Source organism: Oreochromis aureus, linkage group 20 (assembly GCF_013358895.1).
Source record: "Oreochromis aureus strain Israel breed Guangdong linkage group 20, ZZ_aureus, whole genome shotgun sequence".
Taxonomy (NCBI): Eukaryota; Metazoa; Chordata; class Actinopteri; order Cichliformes; family Cichlidae; genus Oreochromis; species Oreochromis aureus.
The window spans coordinates 3,090,673-3,118,444 of NC_052961.1; the positions used below are offsets into that span (position 1 = coordinate 3,090,673).

Here is a 27,772-nt window from a genome sequence, read left to right on the forward strand (position 1 = left end):
TGACTACCTGCTTTTTTGCTGCTGTGGTACCTCCTCTTTTGCCGTGCTCGGCTTGTCAGTGTCCCCGGAAACCGCAGCGGGGTGAGCCCTCCTCTTCCTGTCTGCTCTGCGCTCACTGCTTTAGGAAACGTGGCCTTATCAGGACTCCAGCAGCACAGCGGTAGATGAATGACAGACTCCCCGCTTCAGCTTCCACTTCTATCCGCCTGTCAGTTAACGCCACAGCCTCAACAGACCCCGAAGCCTCTCTCTGTGTGAAGAACAATGTCTGAGGCTGAACAAGTCCCGGCCTCTGCTCCGGAGGCCGCCGCATCGGCCGTCCTGGACGCCCTGAACGCCACGGACTCCAACGGGACCGAGGCGCTCAACGCCACGGCCAAATTCGTGGCCACCCCGGAGGGCACGGCTCTGGCGTACGGCAGCCTGGTCTTCATGGCGCTCCTGCCCATCTTCTTCGGAGCCCTGCGGTCCGTCACTTGCTCAAAATCCAAGGTAACTGTCAGTGGACCCCGGCGTTTAGGTTAGCCTTCAGCGGCTAGCTGCTCCAGCTAACGGCTGGCTAACTAGCGGCTCACCAGGACGCTAAAAATAATATTTTTCCAAAGCAAATACAAAAGAGGGGGTCGAGTTAATTGAAGAATGACGTGCTGAATTTATCGATAAAGTTGGGAAATACGCGTCCAGACTCCGAGTGAAGGTTTAAAGATCCAGCTGTTTGATTTTACCGGTTATTTCCAGATGCTAATTAGGCTTTTAAAGTAGTTATCTGCACTTGTTGCACTCATAACGCTGCGTGGTGGGTGTCGGGTCCTCTGGTGTGTGTTTGTTTAAACTCTTTTTTTTTTTTTTTCAAACTTGTGTGTACTTGTGCTTGTTTGGCTTGTGATGGAAAGGATGTGTGCCCAGATGTTTATTTACATTTCTCCTAACGGACTTTTACCTGGCTGAGTAACAGGGACCGCAACATCCGGGAGGGGAGTAGTAACTTAAAGTTGTAGTAAAAGTTGTACAGTGAGCCGAAAACAGACTGTGCTGAACGGAGTCGTGACATGAATACGAGGTTAAACCGACTGTCAGAAAACGCCAAGCTAGCCTCGTGGTCGTGAACGCATCACCAGGTGATGGAGAGAGAGACGTGTACTGTTTCTGTTTGTTCTCGTTTTGGGGTTTTTGCAGACATGCGCAGTTAGTTTAAAGTAGAAAAAACCTCCCACATCCTCTGAACAGCAGCGTGGAGGTGATGGAGGTTTTTATGAGTGACTCTGAGGACGCAACACAGCTGGCAGAAAATCACATTAATCTACATAAACGGAAGCTGCTAATAACAGCTGTGAAATGAAAGCGGCTGCTGTTTCAGGTATCACCAGCAGAGAGAGAGAGCTCTATCGGTGCTCTGCCTTTATGGGTGCACTGTCATGTCAAAACTACAAGTCCTGTGGCAGCGGGTTTAGGATCAGGTGAAACAGGGAAAATTCCCCATGATTCCCCCGATGCACAAAGTTTGGATTTAGGAGGGAAAAGTTGGGGCATGAAACAGTAATGTCTGGACTGAATTCTCAGAGTGGGTGATATCTGTGTGGCTGACCCAGAACCTGATCTGTAACCATGAGAAGATTCGAGAGATCAGACAAATTCAGAAACTTTGTGACTAGATTAAACTTTGACTGCATGTAGGAGCTGTCGTTCATTTCAGTGTCCTCTGGGACACACCTGTTTATGAATTTCCAGAAAAACGTTTTAATGACACTCTTGTGGGGATTCTTTAAAGGTCTAGGAGTACTTGGATGCTGAACAACAGAAGGCAGAGTGCATCAGTGCTTTCCAGTGGCACACCCGGCCAATGTTTTTGGCTACTTTAGGTATTTAATTTTCAGATGTACACATGACAATGAGACAGAAGAGACGAACTTTAGATGTTGAGTTTTCGAGCATAGAGAAATATTTAGTTCCCCTCAAGATGTTTTAATCAGCTAAAGACAAAACAGAAACTAGATGGATTCTTGTCACATTATGATTACAACACAAGACTAAAACCACTTTTGATGAGTTTAGATTTGACATGTGCTGCTGACTTATTGTAATGCCAGAAAGCTTCACCTGTATCTCAGAAATTACTTCAGACTGAACGCTCTGCGCTGCTCTCTCTCATGTTTGTCATTTTCTGTCACTCACGTTTCTTTGGGTTTTTAAGTTTGTCTTCACTGATGTGTAGACTCTGTTTTATTTCACTGAGTCGCAGCAGATCCTGTCACTCGCATGTTGGGCATCCACAAACCGAGGCAGACGTGTCACACAGGATGAATTGCGAAATTAATTGAAATGAGACGTAAACGGCAGTAATTAGGGTGAAATCATAACCACAGATGTTCCTTTTGTCTCTTTAATATCAGCGGCTGCTTAACACATTTGCAAAAACAGGAAGGGATTGTTATCTCGCGAGGGAGGAGAGAATCAGCTCTGTGGCCTGAGGCAAGTGTTTTACAAAACAGGACTGTACTTGGTGGAAATGAGATGGTTTGAGATCACAAAATGAAAATGATTTTATGGAAGGACGCAGCTGATTTACAAGGCAAGTATAAGAGTGTCAAATATATGTTTATAAGTTTGTAATGATAAATGTATTTTACTAAGTTGAAAGGATTAATTTGAAAATCTTTCTCATGACGTTTTACTTTACATGAAATTACAAAACTGAATGTTTAAATTTTATGTTCAGTTTGGAAATTTAAAGAACAAAATAAGCATTAAAACGTCAGCTGGTTAGTCGCTGTTGAAAATGGCAGGCAGTCTTTCCAGGGACTATTTTTAGTTGTGGATTAATTTTCGAGTGGGTCATTTGTGACCTCAACTGTACATTTATACGTACTGCTGTGAGATTTTGTCGTACTGTGAAATTGTCAGTCTGCGAACTCTCCAGCTGCTCGGTTTTGTCCCACTGTTGTGGCGAGGAAGATGGAAAATTGTTTGAAATATTGTTTTGGTTTGTTTGTTTTTTAACATTAAAGGCTTTGTTTTGATTGTAATTTGTAATTATTAATCAACTCATTGGGACAATTTTCAGTAATTCTGAGAATTTTAATATTTTATGGTTGTTCACAAAATAGTTTAAATCTACAAACTGGGTCTTTGTTCACATTTAGTTGGAAATGGAAAAAACAAAGTATGAAAATCAGCCTGACTGTGTTGACTTCATTCAAATTTGTTTTTTATTAAACTTACTGTATTTGGTATTAAATGATACTAGAAAACTGAAGTACAAAAGTAATTCAAATATTTCACCATGTTATGGGATGGAGCCTTTAAAACTATTGCAAAACACATGAAAGGGATTTGTGACGTTGCAGAGCTCTGTGTGCGCACTTACAAATGGAGGCTTTCTTGATAATCTCTGAACTCTTTGCAGAAGTTTGAGTAAAAACCTCCACACACCGCTCTGCTCACTGTATGAAGTAACTTTGCTTATTTTAATACATCTGTGACTTGTATGGCTCTTGTTGTGGCTCCTCTCAGAGTGTTTCCTTCTCCTCAGCATTGCACGCTCCGCCCTGTGACATTAGAATAGCAACAGTGGAGATGAGAAATACCTGGGGCCTGACTGTAAACCCTCTGGGTGACGACTCGGCGAAGAGCTACAGGACCGAGTCGTACCTCTGTAGCAAAGATGTGTTTTTTGTTTCAAACAGCAAAACAGGGTTTTGTGCTGGCGTTGGTAAATCTGACTGAAAGTCTGTGTCTGAGCCTCAGGTGATGTTCAGTTTAAAATCGGCATGCATGGCATCCTTCCTCTCTCTTCCTCCGCTCTTCCTCTTTCTCGCTGTTTCTCCTCTTCAGCCATCCTATAATATAAATATGAGTTCAGATACATCGAAGCTTTTATTCATTGAAGCTGTTGCCCTGTCTAATTCCAGCAATGATGATCTGTTTCCTGCACTGGACACCTGTTTGCTTGTTTTAATTTTGGGCCCTGCTTCCAGCCCTGCTCCTGATTGCCGATCTGATCCCTCTCTCTCCCTGTCTGTCTGTGTGCACATCTGTCTGTCCACCCATTCTGTTTGTCTGTCTATCTGTAGGAGCTCGGAGAAAATGATTACGATTCTGGGTTCAGAGTGAGTATGACAGTCGCTGTGTGCACAAATACACCCAGACACTGTTGGTTTCCCGCCATGACACAGCAGGGACTGCATGAACACGGGGAGGTGTTTAGTGGAGCCGAAACGACAAACTGTTCATGTTATTATATCAGCTCATCAGCTAACGCTTGTTTCAGTGTGTGTGCTGTCCGAAAAAACCGAACATGTGACGTAGAAGGCATCTTTTAATTCAGCGCTGAAATAAAAGCAATACCTGCAAATAGCTACAGTTAAATGGAGAAGAAGAGGGTCAAGAACCAATCAGATTCAGATTTTTTTTTCTGTTTGTTTGCACTTGTTTAAGGTAATTGATAAGTTAAAAAAAAGAGTTCAGGGCATCTGCTGTGGCACGTGGCTGATAATCCCAGTTTATTCCTGCCTCATATATTCAACTTTACTGTGTCTTAATGAGTAATGCGAGCTGCTCACACGCTCTGTAGGAGTTTGACAAAATGAGGAGACGCACAAAACGCAGTGCCAAAAGTATAAACACGTTTTTTTACATGAAACAGGTTAAAAGATTCTGCTACTGGGATTTCCCAGGAAATCGTCTAAGTAGAGCTGGGCGATATAAGATTTTTTCATATCACGATATGTTTTTTTTCATTTCAGGTGATAACGATATATATCACGATATAAGCCAAATAACTATATTTGTAAGATTTAAATGTGCCGTTGCTCACAAGTAAAATGTGAAATCTAAGAGAATAAAAAATGAGTGGGCTCAGTGGACCCCAAACACTGGTACATAAAACATACTATTTATACTCTGTGTAAACAGTACTGAGGTTTATTTTTAGAATATTAACTGTGCAAAAAACTCCCTGATGATGCGTCATGTTGGGTTCCTGCGACTAACTCCGTCCTGATGTAGACCATAGTAGCATCTAACTCGCACTAACATGGTGTCACTTCAGCCTCTGGACTGCTTCAGCCTGTTTGCTAACAGCTGTGTGTTTGTGGTACATGTAGCTCAGTCACCTGCAGATTTACTGGTTTCTATAGAAGCTGATGCTGCTTTAAAAACATTTTTAGTTTCAGGAAACGCAGAATGTTAGCATTTAGAAAATGTTAGTAATATTAATACTACATTTACTGCAGACTTTAGCTTTGGATTATAAAGCACTGGTTTGTGTAGGATTCCTCTCCTTATCCCTCTACATCCTCCTCTGTCCCAGTTTCTGTCTCGGGGGAGTAGATGGAGGAGAATATAGATGGAGGTGACTCTCAGGCTTCTCTCTCAGGGCTTCTGTCAGTCTTCAGTAGGCACTTCTTTTCTGTCAGTTTTGGTAGCAGCAGCAGGTCCGATCCGAGTGTGGAAGGACGGTCTGATCGGGAGGACAGGCCTCGGTAGAGATGTGGAGGTGCCCTCAGGCATGTCTGTGGAAACACTAAACAAATTTCTGCCATTGTGTAATTATTGCAGCGCTCAAACCCACGCTGGTGTGATGGCTGTATCCTCCACAGCCTTTTATACCACCAGAAACTCCCAGCTTTGAGAAGCTTTGGTTGCTAAACGGTGAATATCCACACAAGCAACGCCTCGATAAGAATCAGATTTTATTACAGAAGCATAGTGTTCAGTGTTCGTCTGTGGGTCTAACTCAGGCTGTCACTGAAGGTTAAACTCATCAGGTTGTGGCATGAAGTGAAAAACACACTGATATGTAATATTTACCTGATTTGTGCCCGTGTGCCTGCCATCAGTCCGGGTGAGCACTTGTTGGACAGTTTTCTCCTTTCTTTCTTCAGCGATGCTCCACAGAGGAGGAAGCACCGCAGCACATTATTCTAGTATTTAGAGATTGCATCAGCTCTGATTACAGCTGCAGTTACTTCAGGCTCTCCAAGCAAAACTGAGTATTTGACCCCCAGCATGACAGCTGTGCAGGCAGGTTTGTGGTGCCTGTGTTGCCTCATTTCACGAGCAGCAGACGGCGCCTCAGATTAGTTTGTGGTTGCAGAGTGAAGCAACTGCTTATTGCAGTGTTGGCACACAGCCTCACAGGTGCTTCAGGGTTGATCCTGGTATTTAGGTTAGTTTAGGCGTTAAATGTTGACAGCAACAGTTACATTACAACACATAATCTGTGGTCCATATAATCCTAATTTAAAATTGATGATCTTAATTTAAAACTTCACTGGTTTCTGTCTGGAGACTAGTTCAGTTTCTTTCAGGTTAAATTTGTGGTGGGAAGGTTTAGCTTGGTGTGGTCTCATCTGGCGTTTGGATTGGTGTGCACATCCCTGTCTTCTTTTGAACCTTCGCCTTACCTGCTCATTTCTGTCTCCGCTCCGCTTCTCCCAGAATGCAGCCGACATGCCCGAGACCATCACCAGTCGGGACGCAGCGAGGTTTCCCATCATCGCCAGCTGCACTCTATTTGGGCTCTACCTCTTCTTCAAGGTAAGTCGGTGTCTCTTACCTCGGGTAGAGCTGCAACGGTGCATTTCATCAGAGGAGGCTTGTTTCTGATGCTGGACGTGTGCTACGCAGGTATTCTCTCAAGAGTACATCAACCTGCTGCTGTCGGTCTACTTCTTCGTCCTGGGCGTCCTGGCTCTGTCTCACACTATGAGGTACGTCAGAGAACGTGAATGTGTGTGTGAGTAAATTGCTTTGGTTTAACTGATGTTGGAGGTGACTCTACTCTGTTCTTGGCTCTGTCTCTCAGTCCTCTGATGTCCAGAATCTTCCCAGCTTCTTTCCCAAACAAACAGTACCAGCTGCTCTTCACTCAGGGCTCTGGAGAGTCCAAAGAAGGTGAGACCTGCTGCCCGTCCCACCAACAACGAGAACAAACACTCTAAAGATCATTCCTCAAAGGAGCAAATGTGGGCTCAACCAGGCAATTTTTTTAGTTTCAGACAAAAAGGAAAACATCTGCACAGGTTATTGTTCTGATTTAATGGAAAAGATACCAGAGGAAGTGAATTGTTTTCTGTGTATCATTGTGAAGGGATTTTAGTCCACTCTTCTTTAAAATGTTGCTTCAGGTTGAGGTTTGTGGGAATGAATGCGCAGCTCTGAAGTCGTGCCGCAGCGTTTCATTCAGGTTCAGGTCTGGACTGTGACTGGGTCACTGCTGCACGGTGATTCTTTTCTTATTCTGTTGGAGGTTTGCTGCTGTGCTTGCATCCTCCTCGGGACCAAATGTTAGCTCAAGCATTATCTGTGAGACAGACGGCCTCACGTTTGACCCCAGAATACTTTGGTATAAAGAGGACTTCACAGTCGACTCGATGCCCAAAGCGCTGCTGTGCTGACACTTGTTTGTGCTGCTGTGGATTATTTCATCGTTCCTTCAGATGAAGTTTCGCTAACCTAAGCTCTGCTGCCATGTTCTTTTTAGAGAGCAGAGGCTTTCTGCTCCAACCCTAACTGTGCTGTCATGAACTTTAGCCTCTAAGATGCTAACTGGGGCCTGTAGAGTCTGACACGGAGCTCTTGGGATGTTTTTAGTTTCTCTGGATGGTTGGAGCTTTGGGAGGAGTTTGTTGGGACGTCTCCTCCTATAAAGACTGACGGCTGAAAGTTTTCAAATGAATAATTGTTACCCTCGGCTGTAAAAGGCCAATGGGGTATTTTTACAGGTGGATGGGCTGAGGTGGCAAACCGAGTTTGTGAATGCGATAACTCGAGAACGAGGCAACATAGTATTATCAGATCCATACCATAGGTGCATCTACTAATCGAATGAGTTACACTCTCAGTGATCTCAAGGTCAGGTCTGAAAATCTTGTGAACACAATAAAATCTGAAAGCTGTCATGTAGTTTTCAAAATGATACCATAGATGAATCTAGGACGGGGGTGTTGAACTCCAGGCCTGGAGAGCCGGTGTCCTGCAAGTTTTAGAGATCACTGCGCGTCAACACACCTGAATCACATGATTAGTTCGTTACCAGGCCTCTGGAGAACTCCAAGACATGTTGAGGAGGTCGTTTAGCCATTTAAATCAGCTGTGTTGGATCAGGGACACATCTGCAGGACACCGGCCCTCGAAGCCTGGAGTTCCCCACCCCTGATCTAGGAGGAGGCTGACAGACGGCACTAGCGGCCGTCAGTATTTTTTAATTTTAGAATAATGGACTTTAAGTTATTTTGAAATGGCCTGATATTCATTCCCGGATTGATAGGCAGCAATAATTGCTTGTGTAAGAGCACTGGTCATGTTCTTCCTCCAATAAACTGCCAGAACTCTTTATAGACATGCTCACAGTTGCTGATGATCACTTAATGAAGTGCATTTAAATATCAGCGCCTGGCTGCCACTCACCCTCTGAGGTCCCTTTGAAGCAGTAAAGAACGAGCCCTGGGCCACATGTTCTGTTTATTATGTCTGGACGTATAAAACCTTAGAACAGTGAATGTTGTTTGTCTTTGTAAAGACTATAATGTTGCTGCTCATCTGCAGAACCAACTGTAAAGAAAGTACGAGTTAAGTTTTGGAGTAAATCTTCTCGTTGAAACGTTTTACTGATGAAGCGACAAACGGTTTCTGTGAAGACTCAGTTAAAGTTTATTAGGTTGAATCTGTCAGAGCTGTAAGCATCTCTGTATAAATGTCATTAATTGAACGGCCTTTTGAACCTGATTGAGGTCTCCTGACGTCTTTCACATTCATATCTGACCTCCATCTCTCCATGTCTCTACAGAAATAGTCAATTATGAGTTTGACACTAAGAACCTGGTGTGTCTGCTCATCAGCAGCGTGGTGGGAGTCTGGTACCTGCTCAAAAAGGTAAAAGTGACACGTGCAGCTCTGCTTTAATTAAACTGCACACAGAGCTGAGCATAGCTGTGAGCTCCGACAGGACTGAGCTTAGGCCTGTGGGGTAATGAGTTATTTATGAAGCCCTAAATTACAGTGCTGATGTTTCTGTAATGGTTAATCCACAAATATGTTCAAGTTTATAATGAAAGTGATATTTAATGTTCATTATGTTAAAAGCTTACTGTTTTTGTTGTTCTTGAATTTTTCAGTTGACTCTTTTACATAAAAGCAGTAAAAACAGTGAAGCATGTTATTGTTTTTTCATCAAGATGCCAAATTACAGTTATTTACTGATGAAATAGTTTTTAGTGCTTATGTTTGATTCATTTTGTGATTTCTCTGAGACGTCTGGTGTGAAGCGAAGAAAATCGACAGATTTTAAAATGTGTTTTCCTGTTTTTACAACAGATGTCATAAAATGTAAGCTGTAATTCTTTTCATTAGAAATAATGTTCCACGCTGTGACGCTCACATAGAGCTGAAGCACTTCAGTCTGGTGAAATCTGTAATGTGATCGAAGCCTGCTGATCGGCTTCATATGGAAGCCCGTTTCCGCCGCTAAAGAAAAAAAAGAGGATCCATAACTCGAAATTTCGAGTTACTTTTCTCAAAATTTTGAGTTAATAACTCGAAATTTCGAGTTAGCGCTGCCAATCAGTAATCTACATGAATGACATCATTTCCTTGTTACCCGGAAGCTGAAGCCCTCAGGTACAAATGCTACAGCTAAGCTACTGGTCTTACGTCCAGTCATGAATGCACAGACTGCTGAGTATTTTCAGCTTGGCTTTAAAAATGATGAAATCCTTGTGTTATTAGCTGAATCACATGACGTTACTATCAGCAAACGTACTCGCGAAAGCGCTAATTTGTTGCAATCCGGTTTTGAGTGCGTGTTACTTTGCGCCATATGCTTCCGAGTAACAAGAAAGTGACCTCGTTCAGGTAGATTACTGATTGGCAGAGCTAACTCGAAATTTCGAGTTAATAAGTCGAAATTTCAAGAAAATAACTCATTTATATTCACTTATATTTTGGCTTCTAATTATTATTTAAACAATAATCAGGATAAAACCTGTCTGGCAAAAATGAATCCAAACTCGTTGTTTATTTAGCTCAGACTAAAGAACCTCTGGTTAACATCTGTATAAAGGATTCAAAAGCAAAATGATTATTTATGTAAATGTGTTCGTCTCAGCCGATCAGATCATGTGTGATTTTGTGCTCACGTGTGTGTGTGTGTATTGTGACATCACAGCACTGGATAGCCAATAACCTGTTTGGGTTGGCGTTTGCCCTGAACGGAGTGGAGCTGCTCCACCTGAACAACGTCAGCACCGGCTGTATCCTGCTGGGGGGGCTGTTCATCTACGACGTCTTCTGGGTGAGTTCACGTGTCCAGCTCAGGTAGTCGTACGGAAACTTTCCAGAAGGTTCGAGCTCAGCTTTGTCATGTCCAGATGTTCAGTTTCAGCAGTTTGACACAATCCAGATGTTCCAACAATGATCCAGCATGAACACAGCTGTACATCATCCTTATTCTGTGTGTCTCCAGGTGTTTGGGACCAATGTCATGGTGACTGTTGCCAAGTCATTTGAAGCACCAATCAAATGTAAGTGTGCTGTGTATGACCGTGTGAGTCAGTTTTAGCTCCTGCTCTTCATCGACTTCACCCAGCTGATCTCCTGTCCTGCTATGATCTCCCCCACCCGTCTTTGCTCCACTCCAGTGGTGTTTCCACAGGACTTGTTGGAGAAAGGTCTGGAGGCCAGTAACTTTGCCATGCTGGGACTGGGAGACATTGTCATCCCGGGTATCTTCATCGCTCTGCTGCTGCGCTTCGATGTCAGGTAACACTCGGTCCTCTCTCCTCTCAGCTGCCTTGTTTCCTTTGTTTTCTCTCATTTGTGAGATTTAAATAAGATGAATGTTCTGTATTCACTTTCATGTAAAACTGTCTTCTGTCTGCAGCTTGAATAAAAACAGCAGGACGTATTTCTACTCCAGCTTCCTGGCCTACATCTTCGGACTGGGCCTCACCATCTTCGTCATGCACACCTTCAAACATGCACAGGTACGAGGCTGAAAGCACAGTCATTCTTCTCAACTTTGTTTTTGTAATTAAACTGCAGTAGTTGGCCAGTCTCTTCTTAAAACAGCCTTTTTGCAGCCAATCACATCGGCTCATTTTGAGGACTCCTCATAAACTTGTTAAAAGCTCGCGGTTTCAGGCGTTTGAGTTGATGTTGGACGAATCACGTTAGCAAACGCTGCATCGTTTGATAGTTTTGTCTAAATCATGATCGGGATTCAAATTCGATTGATTGTGTATCCCAGAGTTTTTCCTGCATTCAGGAATGTTTGCTGTTGTTCCTTTCAGTCTAATTTAAGTAGAATACAGACTTTAATCTACTGAATGTCCAGAACTGCTCTTGAGCCAGGCTGAATGTTGTCGGGTAGATTTCCAGACAATCTGAGAGAGGCTCCGATTTAAGGGTTGGGACCTTTGTGTTCCTCCATTATTCCTTTTATCATCAGCACAGTAAAGCTCCTAATTTCCAGTTTAAACCACCTCTGGGACCCTGAAGCTCCCCCATGTGAAGCGGATGAAAACCCCATATCCTGTCATACCGACCAGAGTTACAGTCAGCTAATCTGCTCTCTTTTTTCTCTTATTTAAACAGCTGATAATTAGTTGCCAAGAACATGAGGTTGATGAAATGGCTGCATTGCTGCAGTGACTCTCTCAGTGATTTCACTTGTCAGGAAGTTTAACTTCAGCGTCCTTCCTTTGCTTTAATGTGGAGTCTGTTTCCTGGAGGTGGACTAAACGTTGGCTTTATTAACAAACTGGGACAAATATGAAGTCTAATTTGTGAGCAGCTTATTAAGTCTTCCTGAAAAGTCTGAAGTTAGAATTTTCTGGAAAATCTGCTGTAGGTATTAAATTTACCTGAATTTAAATTTGCACAGGGTGTGTTTAAGAAACCGCAGCCAATAAAATTTTAAGGATTTACTCGTCGCTCACGGCTGTTTGTTGTTGTGCAGTTTATTTATTTATTTACGGACCAACATCCAAACAAGGAGAAGAAACCAGTAAATGCTGTGCTGCTGGGGTTGTTGCACTGATCAGGCCTGAAATGGATGATGTTTCCTGTCTCAGTTTTAATGATTGAGGACATTAAAAAGCTGTTAAATGCTGGTTTGATTGTTTAAACTCTGGCGTCTGTGTCCAGCCCGCCCTGCTGTACCTGGTGCCCGCCTGCGTCGGCTTCCCCGTCATCATAGCGCTGTTCAAAGGAGAGCTCACGGAGATGTTCAGGTGAGTAACCACGGCGACCACACGTCCTCCTGTGATCATTCACACAATGAGGCAGCAGGGCCGAGCTTGTTTTAGCAGGAAAACATGTTTCTGAACATGCGTTTGCATTTCTTTTCCTGTGAGCACTAAAATTAACGAACTGAGAGATTTATTTGTGATTACTGAAATTAGACTCATGAGGATTCTGTGTTTAGTGGATTAAAGGTTCAGAATCTCATGTCTGGTGGACTGAAACCTTATTGGTTGCTTATTCCAGAATGAAGCTCTGTGATTGGACAGATTTCTTTGTTTCTTTTTTTTTCTTTTTTATTCAGACAAACAAATACTGCCCCGAAGAGTCTAACCGCTGCTGTCGGGTATAATTTAAATTTAAAAATGTGATCTATTGAAAAATGACACTGAAACATTTCTGTTATTAAATGCATGAAAATGCACGTCTGTTAAACCACGTTTTTTGTTTCATTTAAGAATAAATAAGATTTGGACCTTGACTACAGCACAGACACTGTACACATGTTCATCCAGTGCAGGAGGAGAGACTGAAACCTCGGGGCCTGATTTAATGACAGTGTTTTACAAACGGGAGCAGCTGCTCAGTTTTTAAAGGATCTCTCTCTCTGGAGTTCGGTCTGCGCTGCAGGAACCATCGAGGTTCTCTGAGCAGCAGTTTCCATGTTAAATGCAGAGTCTGTGACGGCTCCTTTGTATGTTCAGGTGCTTCTGTCATCAGACCGAAGCTCTCGTCCTGCTCATCGACCTCATCATTTCACTCCCTGCACCCACGTCTGTTTTGTACTTTCTCTTATATTTTTCTCCCCACCTCTCGTTCTTCGCTCCCATCTTCTGTTTTCATCCCACCTTTCCGGTCGGTCTTCATCCTCCGTCCTCCTCGCTTGTCACAGCAGTAGAGCTCTATAGTAACTTTAGAGTTTAAGATGATTTACCACATTCTGTCTTTGCCTCCTTTCTTTCTCACTGCTTTTATCATCTCCTTTTTCTTTCTCTTTATTTTTTTTTTATCTCCTCTGTGTCTCCATTTTCTTCCTCTGCTCCCCGTGTCCTCCCCGTGGTTAGCTATGAGTCATCAGAGGAAGTTCTTCCCGCCTCTCCCAGACTCACTTCCTTTCCAACCGTCAGCGGCTCTCCCGCAAGCCTGGCTAGCTCCATGGATGCCGTCTCTGTGGCAACAGGCTCTTCCCCGCGCCACCGCAGATTACAACCCACCTCGATGTAGAAGCCCCTCCCCTCTATCTTTACTGTCCCCCTTCTCTGTCTCACCTGGGCAGGTAAAAAGCCCATTAATGAGCCCATTAATCTGCTTACATGAAACCATCGCTGCATGAGATTCACCTTTATAGCATTAATAAAGTCATGAAGGAGGAGAAATTCACCTGCTCCAAAAGTGACCCAAGGTGGGGTGTTGTTGGCTTGATTAGCACTGATAAAGCTGCACAGACACAGGTAGCTGCTAATTAACCGAGCAATAAAATATGATGATACTGTTTGTTCCACCGATCTTCACAAACACTGCAAAGCAGCTACACCCGTAACTTTAGGCCTCGATAAAATCCAAATGGGTGATTTATTAAAAAAGCGATCGCTCACCTTTCAGTTGTTTTAAGGTGGAAATTGGCTAGAATCCAAACAATCGGCCGTAAACGTGTTTGTGCCTGTGGAGACTGACTCGCTCTTGGAGCCAGCCTCCAGTGGCCATTAGAGGAACTGCAGCATTGGACTCATATTCGGTGAAACACACTAACATCGTCCTTTTTTTCTTCTTCAGGTATGAGGAGTCATCTGAGGAGACTAAAGAGGAAGCGACAGAATCAGAGAAGAAGGACCAATAATATCCATGTCGCCCCCACCCCCTGCCCTCCCTCCTCCTTCAAATACTTTTCATCATCAGCCTGCTGCCACCACATTTCACTGAAGCCCCGCCCCCTCCAGTCTCTCCAGCTTGCTGTTTGTCAGCCCGGGGAAACGGGGCTCATGTTGCCAACGCGTTTGTCTCTGATAACCACGGGAGCGGCCGCCGACTGTTACCCGTGGTTACGACTGCCGTCGCGCTGCCAACGATGATGTTTGTAATTATTAAAAGTCGTTTCGGACCCGGTGCCTACCACGAATCCTCTCACACAGGACCACAAAGTGGCGTGTCGGGGATCACCTGTCCAATCGGATCTCATCATGTGTTTGCAGCTCGCCGCTCAGATAGGCAGGGAAACGGGGAGCGCTTGTTTTAGTCTTTAAACGGCCTCGAACGTGGACGAGTCGGACGGAAAAACGAGCGCTGCTGCCATTTTCTTTCTTGTTTGTTACTTTTTTTCTGAAACCCTCAAACAAAGAACCGCTGATGATTGTGAGGATCATCCCCAGAGTCTGATCTTGTACAAAAGTCTGGAGTCGTGGGAACTCTCCAGATGTGGTTCTTTGTTTCCGGGTGTCTCCGCTCACCAGGCGCTGCTCACACTGCCTTCTGCTCTGTCTCATCAGCATCTTCTACTGGTTTTATCTGTATTTGTTTCTTATAATAGGCCAGAATTTTAAGGGGGAAACCCCAGCTAACAGTTTCAGTTTTTTATGTATACAGTTATGTTGTCATTTGTTAAAGCTGTATTGTGTTTACATCCACTTGTCTCCATGCTGACTGTACGTGTGAGTTCTCCCTGTCTGTCCCGGCTGTTTGCCAGAGAATAAATATGCTTTCCAATCAGGCCTGTGGTGCTAACGTGGCTTCAAGTTAAACCCTGCAGCTGTAGGTCGTAGGGCCATACAGCTGAGGCTAAGAAAGGAAGTAAAAACAGTGAGTATTATAGGTTTTTAAGTTCTAAATGTTCATCAACCTAAAATATGGTTCCTGTTGCTGACGAGGATTAAGTAGTTGGTTTGTTTTGGAATTAGAAAATTGGAGGTGAATTGGTGCACAGATGAGAGTTAATATCATAGACATGTCTATGAAAGATGAGAGAGTTCCAGTTGTATAACGTGTTGGATTACAGGCCTCAGAAATATCTTCCTGAATAGTTTATGGCCGTTCCCAAAGTCAAGAGAGCTGCGACAAAGTCCCCGGAGGCTCATCCAGTCTTAAAAGCTTCCCTCTGAAATTCAAGAGAAAGTATTAATTTTGTTTTGTTTGTTTTGTTTGTTTTTTTTCAATTTTATTAAAAAAAACATAACACAGGATGTTTGCTATAAAGCATTGAGGCCAATGTGTGACCCAGCTGCCACTGGGTCACAAAACTGAATACAAGAGCAGCAAATTTAGCTCCAAGTAATAACATAACAAGCCAACCACCACCTCTCGCCCAATGGTAGCTGAGATAGACTCCAACCTGCCCGTGAACCTGACAATAAGCAGAAGAGGATGAATGGATATAAATTTATATAAATATGTAACTTGCATACTTGAGTAAAACTGAGTTGCTGTTATTACTGCAGCCCACCAGGGGGTCCCAGCCCACACTTTAGCAGTCATTGGTCTACGACGTCGGTCACTAGCTTAGTTTAAATGTGATACAGCGGGGTTGACTGACACGTCTCTGGCCAGTGAGCACGTCAGACCTGCCCTCACTGATGCCACATTGGCTGTCCATCTTCTATTTACAGTCTCTTATGAAGGTTCTGGAGCTTTATTGCACAGACGTGTAACAGATACACGGATACAGTTTTTGTGGTGAGAGAAAAATGCCAATGTGGTTTTTGTGGAAAATGTTTAGAAACCAAAAGCACAGTTTGGATTTCTTTGTGGAAAACGAGGGGGAGACTTGAACTCCGACTTTGGTTCTTTAGTTCAGTGAGAATATTTAGAGCAGTTATAGCTCCAGGTGTGAATACTGCAGTGCAGCCACTCATTATAGATAAATGGTGGCAAAAACAGCTGTAGTTAGAAACTAAATATTTTCCCTCAATTTCGCTCCTTTCCGTCTCTTTCAGTTGGAGTGTGTCTGGTATTTAATCAGCTGCACAGGTGAACGTTTACCTGTCTGGATAAATAAAAACTGTATTCTTGGTTTTCAGTCTTAAAGTTCTGGCCTGTGAGAGGAGAGGAGTAAAGGGAGGAGGCAGACTGAACCGCCTTCACTGCCCCACAAAAGGCATCATTCTCACACCTTATTGGTGAAAAGGTGCAAGGGGAGGAGCTCCGTGGCTTCTTCCTTTGATAAGCTGTGAGAATGAGCCCGGGAGGCAAAGTGTCACAGGGCGTTTTACAAAAGCATCCTCAAACTATGATCAAACTCAAACTAAGAAAAATAGCCAAAAACAATTCAGCAGAATTGGAGACATCGTGACTGTTGGCCTGTGTTACAGGTTGATTTCCAAAATCTGCTGCTTGAAACTGCATTTCCCATAACGCCAACATAACACATCCTACAACTGTTTCCACGGGATAAGCCAGTAAGCTTAACCTAATGCAAGTACAACTGCAATTTAATGTAATTCAGAGTTTCAAAGTAAAAGTTTAAACATAAATGCAAAAAGGGTCCTAAAATCATCTGCAGTTGCAGATGATTACAAAGTTTTTGGATGCTTGGAAAAACCCCTGCCTAACTGGACATATTCAGCCTCACGTTAATACTCTCAATGTTATTGATTGTTATGGATGCTTTACTAAGAGATGCACAGTTTTTGTATCAATGTAAAATCAAAATGCTCTTATTCAGCTCAGTGAAGTTCAGTAGCCACTTAATTTTAAATATAATGTACCTGAAATTGTTTTTTTTTCTTCCTCTCTGGTTGTATTTGTGGTGGCGGCCGTTTTACGGCGCCAACTGTATCCATTTTATTTGCAATAAAACTTTTGGTGTTTTGATCACCGTATAGAGAAGCATAACCTTTGAGTCCGGCTGCTTCTATGACTCCTCATCCACTGCTTGTATGGTCACCGTTAGAGATTTGGTGCTTAATAATTTATTTACATGGCAAAATAGGACCTGAAAAAGTGCATTTTTGTATTATCACAACAAAGATAATTTGTTTGCGGATTTATACATAGTTTTTCTAAACTACATTATCTTGTTTTGAGAACCTTGGAGGAGCTACAATAGATCCCTGAGGAACTCCTAATTTGGGAAGGCAATATATTTGAGGCTTGTAATTTGATTTAAATCTGATGTCTAACAATGGTAAACTCACTGATGAATTGGTTTTAAATTTGTCTTTCAGGCTTTAAAAATATGGAAATATCATGGAAAATAAAAATGTTTAACATAAATTTGAATGTTGATGCCAAAAAATACCAAAAATCCTATCTCTGATGCTGTTTTCAAGTAAAACTAAAACAGTAAAGTGTCTGTGTAAGTTCTCTTGGCTTGGAAAGAAACTTAAAGAAGTCCAGTCACTTTCTTTGTGACTTCCTCAAACGAAAGCAGTAAAGTTTTAAGGTCTCTTAGGCCCCTAGACATTTTTAATTACTTAGTTTTATTGAATTATTTACTAGATTTGGGGAACAAACTTCACTTTTCTGAGGTGTCTCTGTGCCAAACACATGCCACTTGAAAGAGAAAATTCTAGAGCGATCTTTACGTTTTAACGGACCGTTTATAATTTAACTTTAACTTCGATGGTTACTGAAACTGTACATGTAGGATTATTATTGGAATTTGTTAAAAAAAAAAAACAAATAAATGAATTTACCTCAAAAATCGGTTTTAAAACTTTTTTCCACTCTGGCTCGTTTTTTCCACTCGTTTTATTTTGAAATCCGATACCCGGAAGTCTTACTACGTTTCCGGTTGCCGATGCAAACCGAGCACGGTCGTTTGCTTCTGGTCAGTTTTAGATTTTGCCTTAATAATGGGAGAAGCTGATGTGACGCTGAACCAGACCGACGAGAAGCCGCCGGACTCGGGGTTGGCTCCCGGGGAGGACTCGGTGGTGTGGAGCCACGAGGTGGAGGTGTGCCTGTTCCACGCGATGATCGGACATAAACCTGTCGGTAAGACCAGAGCTAACGTTAGCATGCTGCTAGCTGGAGCGTCTCCTCTGGTTAAACCAGTTTAACTTAGACTGCTTTCAGGAGCCTCTGAATCAATATGTAAATACAAGGAACCCGTTAAATTCAGTTTATTGCAATAACAGGTGTTTAATGGGGGATGTTTATTTAAAAGGCTAAAAACCAGAGATTTCTCCTTGCAGGTGAGACGCGCAAGTTAGCAGGTCAAGAGTGAAACTGATTCTAAGGAGAAAAACGATTGTTAATTGTGTTTGGCAGGACAGAGAACCCACAGAGGGAATTACACGCTGACTTCGAGATAAGTTAAATAAAAATCGTGAGATCAGCTGAGCTGTGCGGACTCTGAGGTTTACTGCTCTTTGTTTGTTTACTTCACTGCATCCAACCCATGGCCAGTATTAAGGAAGGCTAACTCATTCACACTGATACCTTTGAGCCAACCTAACAATGCTCATCAACACCACAATCAGATTTAACCAACTGCTGCCTTTGTTCCCTTTAATGAGGTAGTGTGTTAGTGTTGATCTCGTCAGTATTTGAGCTCCTCTTTGTTGGAGCAGGTCTTTATCCTTATGTTACTTTGGACTCTTACTGGTGTTACAGTCCAACTCAGTTTACTTGACTTCTTTTAAGGGCCCACCACTGTTGCTTTTAAATTTTCTGATATTGTTTTTGCATTTATCCATTTTGCATTTATTTATTTATGCATAACATACCTTCATACCGTGTAAATTGTAACATACCCATAATAGACCCGTGTTTTGTACCCTCATACCTATAATGGACCCATTTTTGTAATATACAGTTAAGCCCATAATTATTCATACCCCTGACAAATTTTGACTTAAAGTTACTTTTGTTCAACCAGCAAGTTCTTTTTTGACCAGAAATGACAGAGGTGTCTCCCAAAAGATAATAAGACGATGTACAAGAGGCATCATTGTGGAAAAAAATATTTTTCAGGTTTTATTTATATTTTAGCAAAAAGTATCATGTCCAGAATTATTCATACCCTTCTCAATAATCAATAGAAAAGCCTTTATTGGCTATTACAGCAATCAAACGCTTCCTATAATTGCAGACCAGCTTTTTGCATGTCTCCACAGGCATTTTTGCTCATTCATCTTTAGCAATGAGCTCCAAATCTTTCAGGTTGGAGGGTCTTCTCGCCATCACCCTAAACTTTAGCTCCCACCACAGATTCTCAATTGGATTCAAGTCAGGACTCTGGCTAGGCCACTGCAAAATGTTAATGTTGTTGTCTGCTAACCATTTCTTCACCACTTTTGCTGTATGTTTTGGGTCACTGTCATGCTGAAATGTCCACGGGTTCCCAAGGCCAAGTTTTTCTGCAGACTGCCTGATGTTGTTGTTGAGAATCTTCATGTATTGCTCTTTTTCATGGTGCTGTTTATTGTGATTGGGTTCCCTGGTCCATTGGCTGAAAAACACCCCAAAGCATTAGGTTCCCACCACCATGTTTGACAGTGGGGATGGTGTTCTGTGGGTTGAAGGCTTCTCCTTTTTATGCCAAATGAAGGCAACATCATTGTGACCAAATAATTCAATTTTTGTTTCATCTGACCATAACACTGAAGACCAGAAATCTTCTTCTTTGTCCAGATGAGCATTTGCAAAGGTCAAACGAGCTTTTTAGTGCCTTATCTGGAGAAGTGGCGTTTTCCTTGGTCTGCATCCGTGGAACCCAGCAGTGTCCGTTGGACTGTCTGGCTTGAGACATTGCCACCAGCAGAGCCCAGATTCACCAGAATGGCCTTGGTGGTGATCCTTGGATTCTTTTTCACCTCTCTCACTATTCTCCTGGCCAGCACAGGTTTCACTTTTGGCTTCCGACAACGTCCTCTGAGATTTTCCACAGTGCGGAACATCTTGTATTTTTAATAATACTTTGCACTGTAGCCACTGGAACTTGAAAACATTTGGATGTGGCCTTGTAGCCCTTTCCTCACTTGTGAGCAGCCACAATGCGCAGCCGCAGGTCCTCACTGAGTTCCTTTGTCTTAGCCATGACTGTCCACAGACCACCTGCAGAGAGCTGCTGGTTTTCACCTGTTGAGTTGATTAAAACAGCTATTCCCAATTAATCAGGGTAATTAGGATGCTTTAGAACAGCTTTGACTATTTGGAATGGATGGAACTTTGGATTTTCCCAGAGACTGTGACAGTTTGTGAAGGGTATGAATAATTCTGGACATGATACTTTTTGCTCAAATGTAAATAAAAGCTGAGAAATATTTTTTTTTCCACAATGATGCGTCTTGTACATCATCTTATTATCTTTTGGGAGAAGCCTGTGTCATTTCCAGTCAAAAAATAACTTGCTAGTTGAATAAAAGTAACTTTAAGTCAAAATTTGTCAGGGGTATGAATAATTATGGGCTTAACTGTATCTATAATATTACTAAAGCACTTTCTGGATGGATGCAAACTGCATTTCGTTGCCTTGTACTTGTGACATGTGCAATGACAATAAAGTTGAATTCTATTCTATTGAATTCTATTCTGTTTCAGGTAAAATAAAGTCCAGGTGTTTGGAAAACTACACCGCTTTTCTTGTGTGTGTCCAGCCTGGTCCCTCGCTGTGTGAATGGTTGAATGTAGTATGCAGTTGAATATGCTTTGAGTGCTCAGTAAATGTGGAAAAGAGCTGTTTAAGTACCAATACAGTTACAGTTTCACTTCATATTTTTCAGTTTTTCAATTTTATTTAATTTTTTTGCTCCTGCAGTTTTGCAAGAGCAAAAAATTTCAAAAAAAGTCATTAAAAAAAAACAATTTTGGATTCATGTGTAAACATAGTGACTCAATATTGTCAAGAAAGAAAACTCTACAAACAAGAAGAAAGTTGTATAAAGTAAAGAGGCTAAGTTCTAAGTCCCTCTAAGTGAGGAGGGTTATAAAGGATTTGGGTTCCTCTGTAAAATACAGCTAATATGAATATAAGTTATCATCCAATAAATTTACTGATCCGGCTTAGCTGGCCTGTGGTTGGCTCCGTCAGACTGCAGGAAGGCAAAAGGGCCGACGCCCTAACGTGTTTCCTGAGAAAAAACAGTGACCATGATGCAGTGCATGCTGTGTGTCCCTGTCTGCAGGTGTGAACCGTCACTTCCACATGATCTGCATCAGAGACAAGTTCAGTCAGAACATTGGACGGCAGGTCTCCTCCTCCGTCATCTGGGACCACCTGGGAACGATGTACGACATGCAGGCACTGGTGAGGACGCACACATGCATGCTGAGTGTTTGTTACATGCCGCGCTGAACGCGGTCATCACCACTGAAACTGTCATTTATCTGTGATGCAGCACGAGTCGGAGATCCTGCCGTTCCCAAACAACGAGAAGAGCTTCTCCCTGCCCGATGACATCATCCAGGAGGTGAAGGAAGGTGAGGGAACTGGCGTCAGAAATTCAGCTTTTTTAAAATTGTTTACAACAGGACAGAAAGGTTAACGTAATTTCTTTGTGTAAATGGACTCTAATTTGTGTGTTTGTAGGGAAGCTGGGCTCAGAGGAGGAGTCCAAAGAGGAGTTCAGGATGGAGAGAGAACCTCCAGCTACACATGAAGAAGGTACCAGACTGTGTCTCGCATTTATGGTGCAGTCAGCTGGGGCATCCCGGCACCTCAGCGGTTCTTTTACATTTAAATTCAGAGTTAGCTGCTCGCTTTCAGACACATGTGCATGTGACCCACTGGGTTTAAACAAATAATACACAGCTTCATATAATCAAACATATATTTCTGACCTTTCCCCTCCTCGTGGTTTCCCTGTAAGCAGTTTGTCTGCTTAAAGAAGCATTTTGATACATTTTGATAGCATGTGAAATCTCAAAGGGTTAAACTGACTCCAGGGTGCTCTGTGATATATTGTCGTCACACCCGACTCAGAGCGTCAGCCATGTTTAAGGCTTGGAGGTTTAACTGGGAGCTGCTAGAGTTGGTCGATCCACTCAGTAGTCCAGTCGTTCCATCACACCCTGAGGCATCGCCGCCGGGGCAGGACTGCAGAGGAGGCGAATGTGCACCTATTAGAGCAGCGCTGTTCATCATCTATAAAATATTGTTTCACTCGTCTCTTCATCTCGACCTCTTCATACATAACAGTTTTTTAAAACAGCAACTTTGCAAAGTCAAGTTATGTTCTGATTTCAAAATCAAAGCAGCACTTTGAAATACCCTCCGGCTCCTTCTGCTTGCTCTCATCAGATGATGATGACACTTGCAGAAGTTTGTAAAGTCAGACTTTGGTCAGAGCACAGCGCCCACTAGAGGACGTCTGGCCATCGGGCGACCCTCATGATGTCTGTTTCTGATTGTTTGGTCAGAAACATTCTCACCAGTGTCCTGCTGGAGGTCATGTTGTAGCTCTGGCAGCGCTCATTCTTTTCCTCCTTTGATAAAGGAGCAGATACGGGCCTGGAGGATGAGTTCAGGGCCGTAGAAGGCCCTGAACACAGCCAAGTGTAAATCTAATAAAAAAACAGTCAGAAAAGATGAGGAGGGAAAAAAGTCCCTCCAGTCTTAGAAGAATATAAGCAAGGAGGTGAAGTCTGTGCAGTCTGGAGAGTTCAGACCACACCAGCGTTTTCTGCAGGTTTTAATATAATCGTTTCCTCTGTTTCTCCGCTTCAGGGAGTAACTCCTCTGTGAAGATGTCAGAGCGAACAAGCAGCAGTCGGGATAAGGAGAGAGAGCGAGACAAGGAGAAGGGAGGAAGTGACGGAGGATCGTCATCAGCGGCGACGGGAGGAGGAGGAGGAAGCGGTAGCGGAGGGAAGGAGGCAGAGAAGAGGAAGAGGAGTCGAGCGGCTGAGAAGCTCCTGTCGTCTTCCAACCCGGCGAGTCCGGGAGGAGCCAAGAGGAGGCGCACCTGAGCGGGGGATGGACAGAGACGGAGGAGCGCGGAGGAGAGGAGGAGGTGAAGGAGCTGCTGCCGTCGCAGAAGCTGAGCTTGCGAGCTTTGTGTCGTGTGAACCTGGAGTGAAGTCGTCTAAGTGCTCTCTGTCCTCTTACAGTCGCCCCCTCTGTGGCTGCTCTCTGATTGGCTGCTTGCCACCTGTCACCCGGCACCTGTGCCTTCATCTCATCGTGTGATTACAGTGGGAGGAAGCGACACATCTGGAAGCACCTCTGGAGTGTTTTTAGTGTGCAGACAGCTGACCCGACCGCAGCGTGAGCGGAGTGTGTTGTCTTATTGTTTTTAATGGGAAGGTTGGAGTTGGCCCCGAGTTTTGCCTGTCAGGCTACAAAGAAGCCATCCAGGAGGATTGAGCACATCATCGTAAACTCTGCTACAGTTAATGTCCTGTTGTTGTTTCCTGCCTTTTCTTTTACCTTTTTAAAGCTGTTTCACCTTGTAGTGAACCAGGAAGTGGAAGAACGTTCCGGTTTTCCTCCATTTTCATTTAAACTTTCTCGGTTGTACAGAGAAGTGAAGGAGCCCGGGTGAGAAGGTTTTCCAACCTTTACGCTCTTTTCACGTCAGTAGAAACTAGAGTAGAAGTGAATATTCCAGCTTGCACCTGCGTCAGCGTGCAGGCCATGTTCTCACAGCTTGTAAAATAAAAATAATTGAATCTGTTTTATGTCATTCTGATGATCATCTGCTTAGACCAGTGGTTTAATGTGACAGCAGGTCAGCATGTTGGATGTCTGAGCTGTGTGTTGGTCCTCACATGGTGAATGTTGCTGCAGTGACTGTTTTTAGTTTCTGATCATCTGAAACTGCAATAATTGTGTTTTTCTCTCTGAACTGGACGTCGCAGCATGTTGTAGTTTTGTTTCTGTGCGAGGACACGAGCAGCTCAGTGGGATTCCAGTTATGTTTTTTAATCTTTGTTTGCTTCGGTTTGATTTGTGTCATTTGAAAATGCGTCTTCTGTGTATTTAGTTTAGCCTCGGCGTGTTTTGTGGGCTGAAGTCTGGAGACCACGAAAATCAAATGTTCCCTTTAAGTATTTTTGGGGTGTGATCATTCATGACTGCTGATGAGCTGATGTGTGAAACAGCTGTTTGTGTCATTAAAGCTGAACCTGGCTGCGTATCAGAGTCTCCCGTCATTCGTCATTTTCCTGCAAAAATGTTTGTAAAGACTTGAATGTTGGAAACATTAAAACTTCTGCCCCTCTTTTAACTCCAACTTTGTTTTGTTTAAAACAAAGCGTTCGACCTTTAATGTGAAGTTTCCAGACTGTTCGCCTTCACATTAAAGCTCCACAAAGTCTGTAATTAATACAAATATTCTAAATCGTGTCATTTTTGCGCCTCAGCTGTAAAACGCTCACGGGGTATGTCATCGCCTCGCTGGGCGGCGTGGACGCCGAGTTTGTGAACGTGATAACTCGAGAACGAGACGGCGTAGGATTTTCAAAGGTCCAAAGTCCTCTTTTCAGGTAAAAGTAACATTTTTATTTCCTTTTTGAAAGCGAGAGGTGTTTGGAGTCCAGTGTGAAAATCTGATGATTTGTGGTGTCATCTGCTCGTGTGATTGGCTGATCAAATCCAAAGTCACCGTTTCTTTCTGCTAAAACTTTACCAAATGTTTTGAAGAGCACAATTTTAACCCCACAGAGTCTCTGCAGTGTTGTCTGAGGTCTGAAAGATGTGATCCAAAAACACAGACGAGCCTAAGGTCGCTGTCTAAACATCCGGGGCTTCAGAGACGCCGCAGCAGAGACACGAGCTCGTCGCCTGCCTGCTCAGCAGCACTGAGGCAGCAGTTTAAGGTAAAGGAGCTCCAACCTACCAAAGTAAAATGATAAAGTACTTAAAGTCTATTTTAAATGTGCATCACTGATTTGTGTCATTAAATGACCTCTGTATCTTCTTTCTGCTGCAGCAGTGAAAGTCTTACTGAGACTATAAATGACAAACAGCCTCTGTGTGAGACGCTGTGACATCATCAACAACACTGGACATAAACCTGTTTTTGTTCTGTCCTGTACTGTCGTCAATAGAAAAGTTAGGAAAATATGACATTTGAAGATAATTGCAGAAAACAACACTAAAAGATGCGATTATTACTGCTGTTAATGCAGTTATTTTTATGGGTCTAAACTCGCCTTGGCTGTTAAAGCTGCAGTGTGCTCATGCAGACAGAGGGGGGCGACGTCCCCCTGCAGATGGAGCAGGTGTGCTGGGGAAACATGTTCAGGTACAAAATCAGTGCCGGTTAAATGTTTATCTGCCATCCTGATATCAGTGGAACGAACTCAGGCCTGTAGCTCAATCTTACTGCGACTCTCCAGCATGAATGTTGTGTTTCATATTGTGAGCATCTGCATATGGAAATGATCCTGTAAGTAAAGCTGGTACGAGGCATCTTCTGATACGATGGGTTTGCTGCTCCGGCCCACTGAAGAACGCGGCTCATGGAGTAAAGCGAGTTTGACGCCTCTGCTCTAAATAAATCTGAGCGAGTTATGAGATGACGGGAAAATTCAAAACAAACTTCTGGACTTATTTTTAGATTTTTATGAGATGTTTGCTGTTTAATCTTAGAATATTTGATCAAAGATATTGTGTATGATTTGATGCTCGTGTGCAGGCCTGTGGCTCTGCATGAAAGGTAGAAAAATCTTCTCCAAAGGGAAACACGTCTTTCAGCTTTTTACTTCAGACACTAACAGTGCAAAAGTTTTAGTATTAAAATCTGCATACTGTGGTCCACTGGATCATGTTTAATTCATCAATGTGTAAATCACTTTAATGTTGCAGCTGCGGATGATGACGTGTATGCATCATATACGAAACATAAAACATTTAATGTATCCAAAATATCCAAATGAAAAATACCTTAAAGTACAAGTGCAGTAAGACTGTACTTGAGTAAATGCACTGAGCCGCCGTCCGTCTGTGGTCCTGTTCATGCTCTCGTCACTGGGCAGTGTAAGACTAAGAGTTACTGCAGGATCGATGAGGACCAGAGGGGGCAGCACCTCCCCAGCTTCCCTCTGCATCCTCATGCAAGACTCATGTGGAAAACTCTGGAGAGGAGCTTTCTGGACCTGCTGCTTCTTTTTCTGCTTCATTTCTTGGTGCAAATCTTTTTTATTTATGGAAAGAAAAACTCAAAGCTAACTCGTGACTCTCGTGTGTGACAAAAGCTGCTTTTGCTTCTTGTGTTTGGGAACGTGATCTGCATGCAGCACCTGCTAACATCAGGTATAAGTGCAGATGTTTAAATGGTCCACAGCTGGATTTTATGAACCCGCCTTTATAAAAACACGTCAGAAGCACCTGAAAATTCAAAGGTCAGGCAGCAGCTTTCATTAGGATTAGTGTGCAAGCTAGCAGCAAAACTTTTATATTTTAAAAATTCGGAGCTAAAATGTGGTTTTAGTTTTGACCTTTGAGACGTGGCTTCAGCCGGACTCATGACCTGCATGCTGGACAGAGATTTGAACACAGCGTGTAATTATTTGCTCTTTTCTCGTAGATTTGTTCTGTTTTTGTAGTGAGGACATGTCATTGTGAAGAAATAATGAGGTCATGAGATGTGCACATCAATGCATTTTGTAAAATGACATTTTCTGCAGAATTCTGGCTTTTTAAGAGTTTTTTGTTTCTTCGTACTTTGCTGACACCTGGGCCACTTTTGTCATTTTTCCTCCACTAAATCTGACCTGACACATTCTGAATGCTGAAATGTACTTTGACCTTTTAAAGTTTGTATTAAAGGTTTTGGCCCGACTCTGTGGGGCCCAGCAAATGATCGAGCTAAATAATGTAAAAGTAAACAAGACGGTGGATTTGAAACGATCTGTGTGTCTGTCGGAGAGGGAAAGGTCAGAGAAAGGTCTCCGCCTGTAAACAAACACTCTAAAGGTCTGAGCACCGCACGACTTCACCTTTCATCGGCTTTTCCTTCCTTCTCCTTAGAAAAGCTGCTTTTGTCTGCTTTTAGTTTTTATTTAGTCTCAGTTTTTATGCAGCAACTCCTCGACTGTGAGACACGTCTCCAGGTGCTGCAGACCAAATAAAACCAACATGTGTGTGAAACACTGAGCTTAGTACATCGGGATGATAGCCTCCCGAGATGAGCTGCTCCAATAATGCCTCAGGCAGCTGAAGACAGACAGTGATGAGGAACAAGCGTGGACGATCAAGCCCCTGCATGACAGGCTGAGGAAGAGGCAGACATGAAGAAACCAAGCGTCTACCAAGCGCCAGGAAAGACCAGCTTTAAGATACTTTGATCACGGCAGCACAAAACAAGCCCTAAACTTCCACCACAGCTGCAGCAGTAACATAACAGCAGACTGTGCAAACAGGATGTAAGATGCAAGCTAGGACAGCAAACACCTGGAAGTTTCCACTAAAGGCAGTTTCTATGTGTCTAATATCTAAGAGAAAGTTTGATTTTTGCATGATGTGAAAACACTGATTGCTGGAATATTTCATCAGTGGTGGAAATATTGTTAAGATTGAACTCTCTGAGGTCTAAGTCACCATCAGTGACGACCCCACCCCTGACAGCCAATAAGAATATGTCATTTCTCTGATTGCCAAGACTTCTCCCACTTCTCTTGGCAATCACAGAACAAAGGAATTAATTATTCCAGC

At 43.0% G+C, this 27,772-nt stretch overlaps 2 protein-coding genes across 5 annotated transcripts; both read left to right on the plus strand.

Moving 5' to 3' along the window:
- The first annotated feature begins 112 nt into the window (after nt 1–112).
- Nucleotides 113–17,061, plus strand: hm13 (histocompatibility (minor) 13). Of its 3 annotated transcripts, XM_031750199.2 has the most exons (12): nt 116–492; nt 4,071–4,106; nt 6,439–6,537; nt 6,628–6,710; nt 6,806–6,894; nt 8,789–8,874; nt 10,166–10,291; nt 10,463–10,520; nt 10,638–10,758; nt 10,880–10,982; nt 12,145–12,230; nt 14,014–17,061. In XM_031750199.2, exons 1-12 carry the CDS (start codon nt 265–267, stop codon nt 14,075–14,077), a joined length of 1,179 nt encoding a protein of 392 aa, XP_031606059.1. In that variant the 5' UTR covers nt 116–264; the 3' UTR covers nt 14,078–17,061. The 3 variants fall into 3 exon arrangements, with proteins under 3 accessions (XP_031606062.1, XP_031606059.1, XP_031606060.1); XM_031750202.2 differs by lacking the exons at nt 4,071–4,106; nt 14,014–17,061 and adding an exon at nt 13,305–13,907 and having other exon boundaries at nt 113–492; XM_031750200.2 differs by lacking the exon at nt 4,071–4,106 and having other exon boundaries at nt 118–492.
- An 873-nt stretch (nt 17,062–17,934) lies between these two features.
- LOC116328411 (MRG/MORF4L binding protein) lies at nt 17,935–24,341 on the plus strand. 2 transcript variants are annotated; one of them, XM_031750194.2, is made up of 6 exons: nt 17,935–18,165; nt 21,300–21,421; nt 21,513–21,594; nt 21,704–21,778; nt 22,841–23,126; nt 23,224–24,341. In XM_031750194.2, exons 1-5 carry the CDS (start codon nt 18,024–18,026, stop codon nt 23,080–23,082), a joined length of 663 nt encoding a protein of 220 aa, XP_031606054.1. In that variant the 5' UTR covers nt 17,935–18,023; the 3' UTR covers nt 23,083–23,126; nt 23,224–24,341. The 2 variants fall into 2 exon arrangements, with proteins under 2 accessions (XP_031606054.1, XP_031606053.1); XM_031750193.2 differs by having other exon boundaries at nt 22,841–24,341.
- The last annotated feature ends 3,431 nt before the right edge of the window (nt 24,342–27,772 follow it).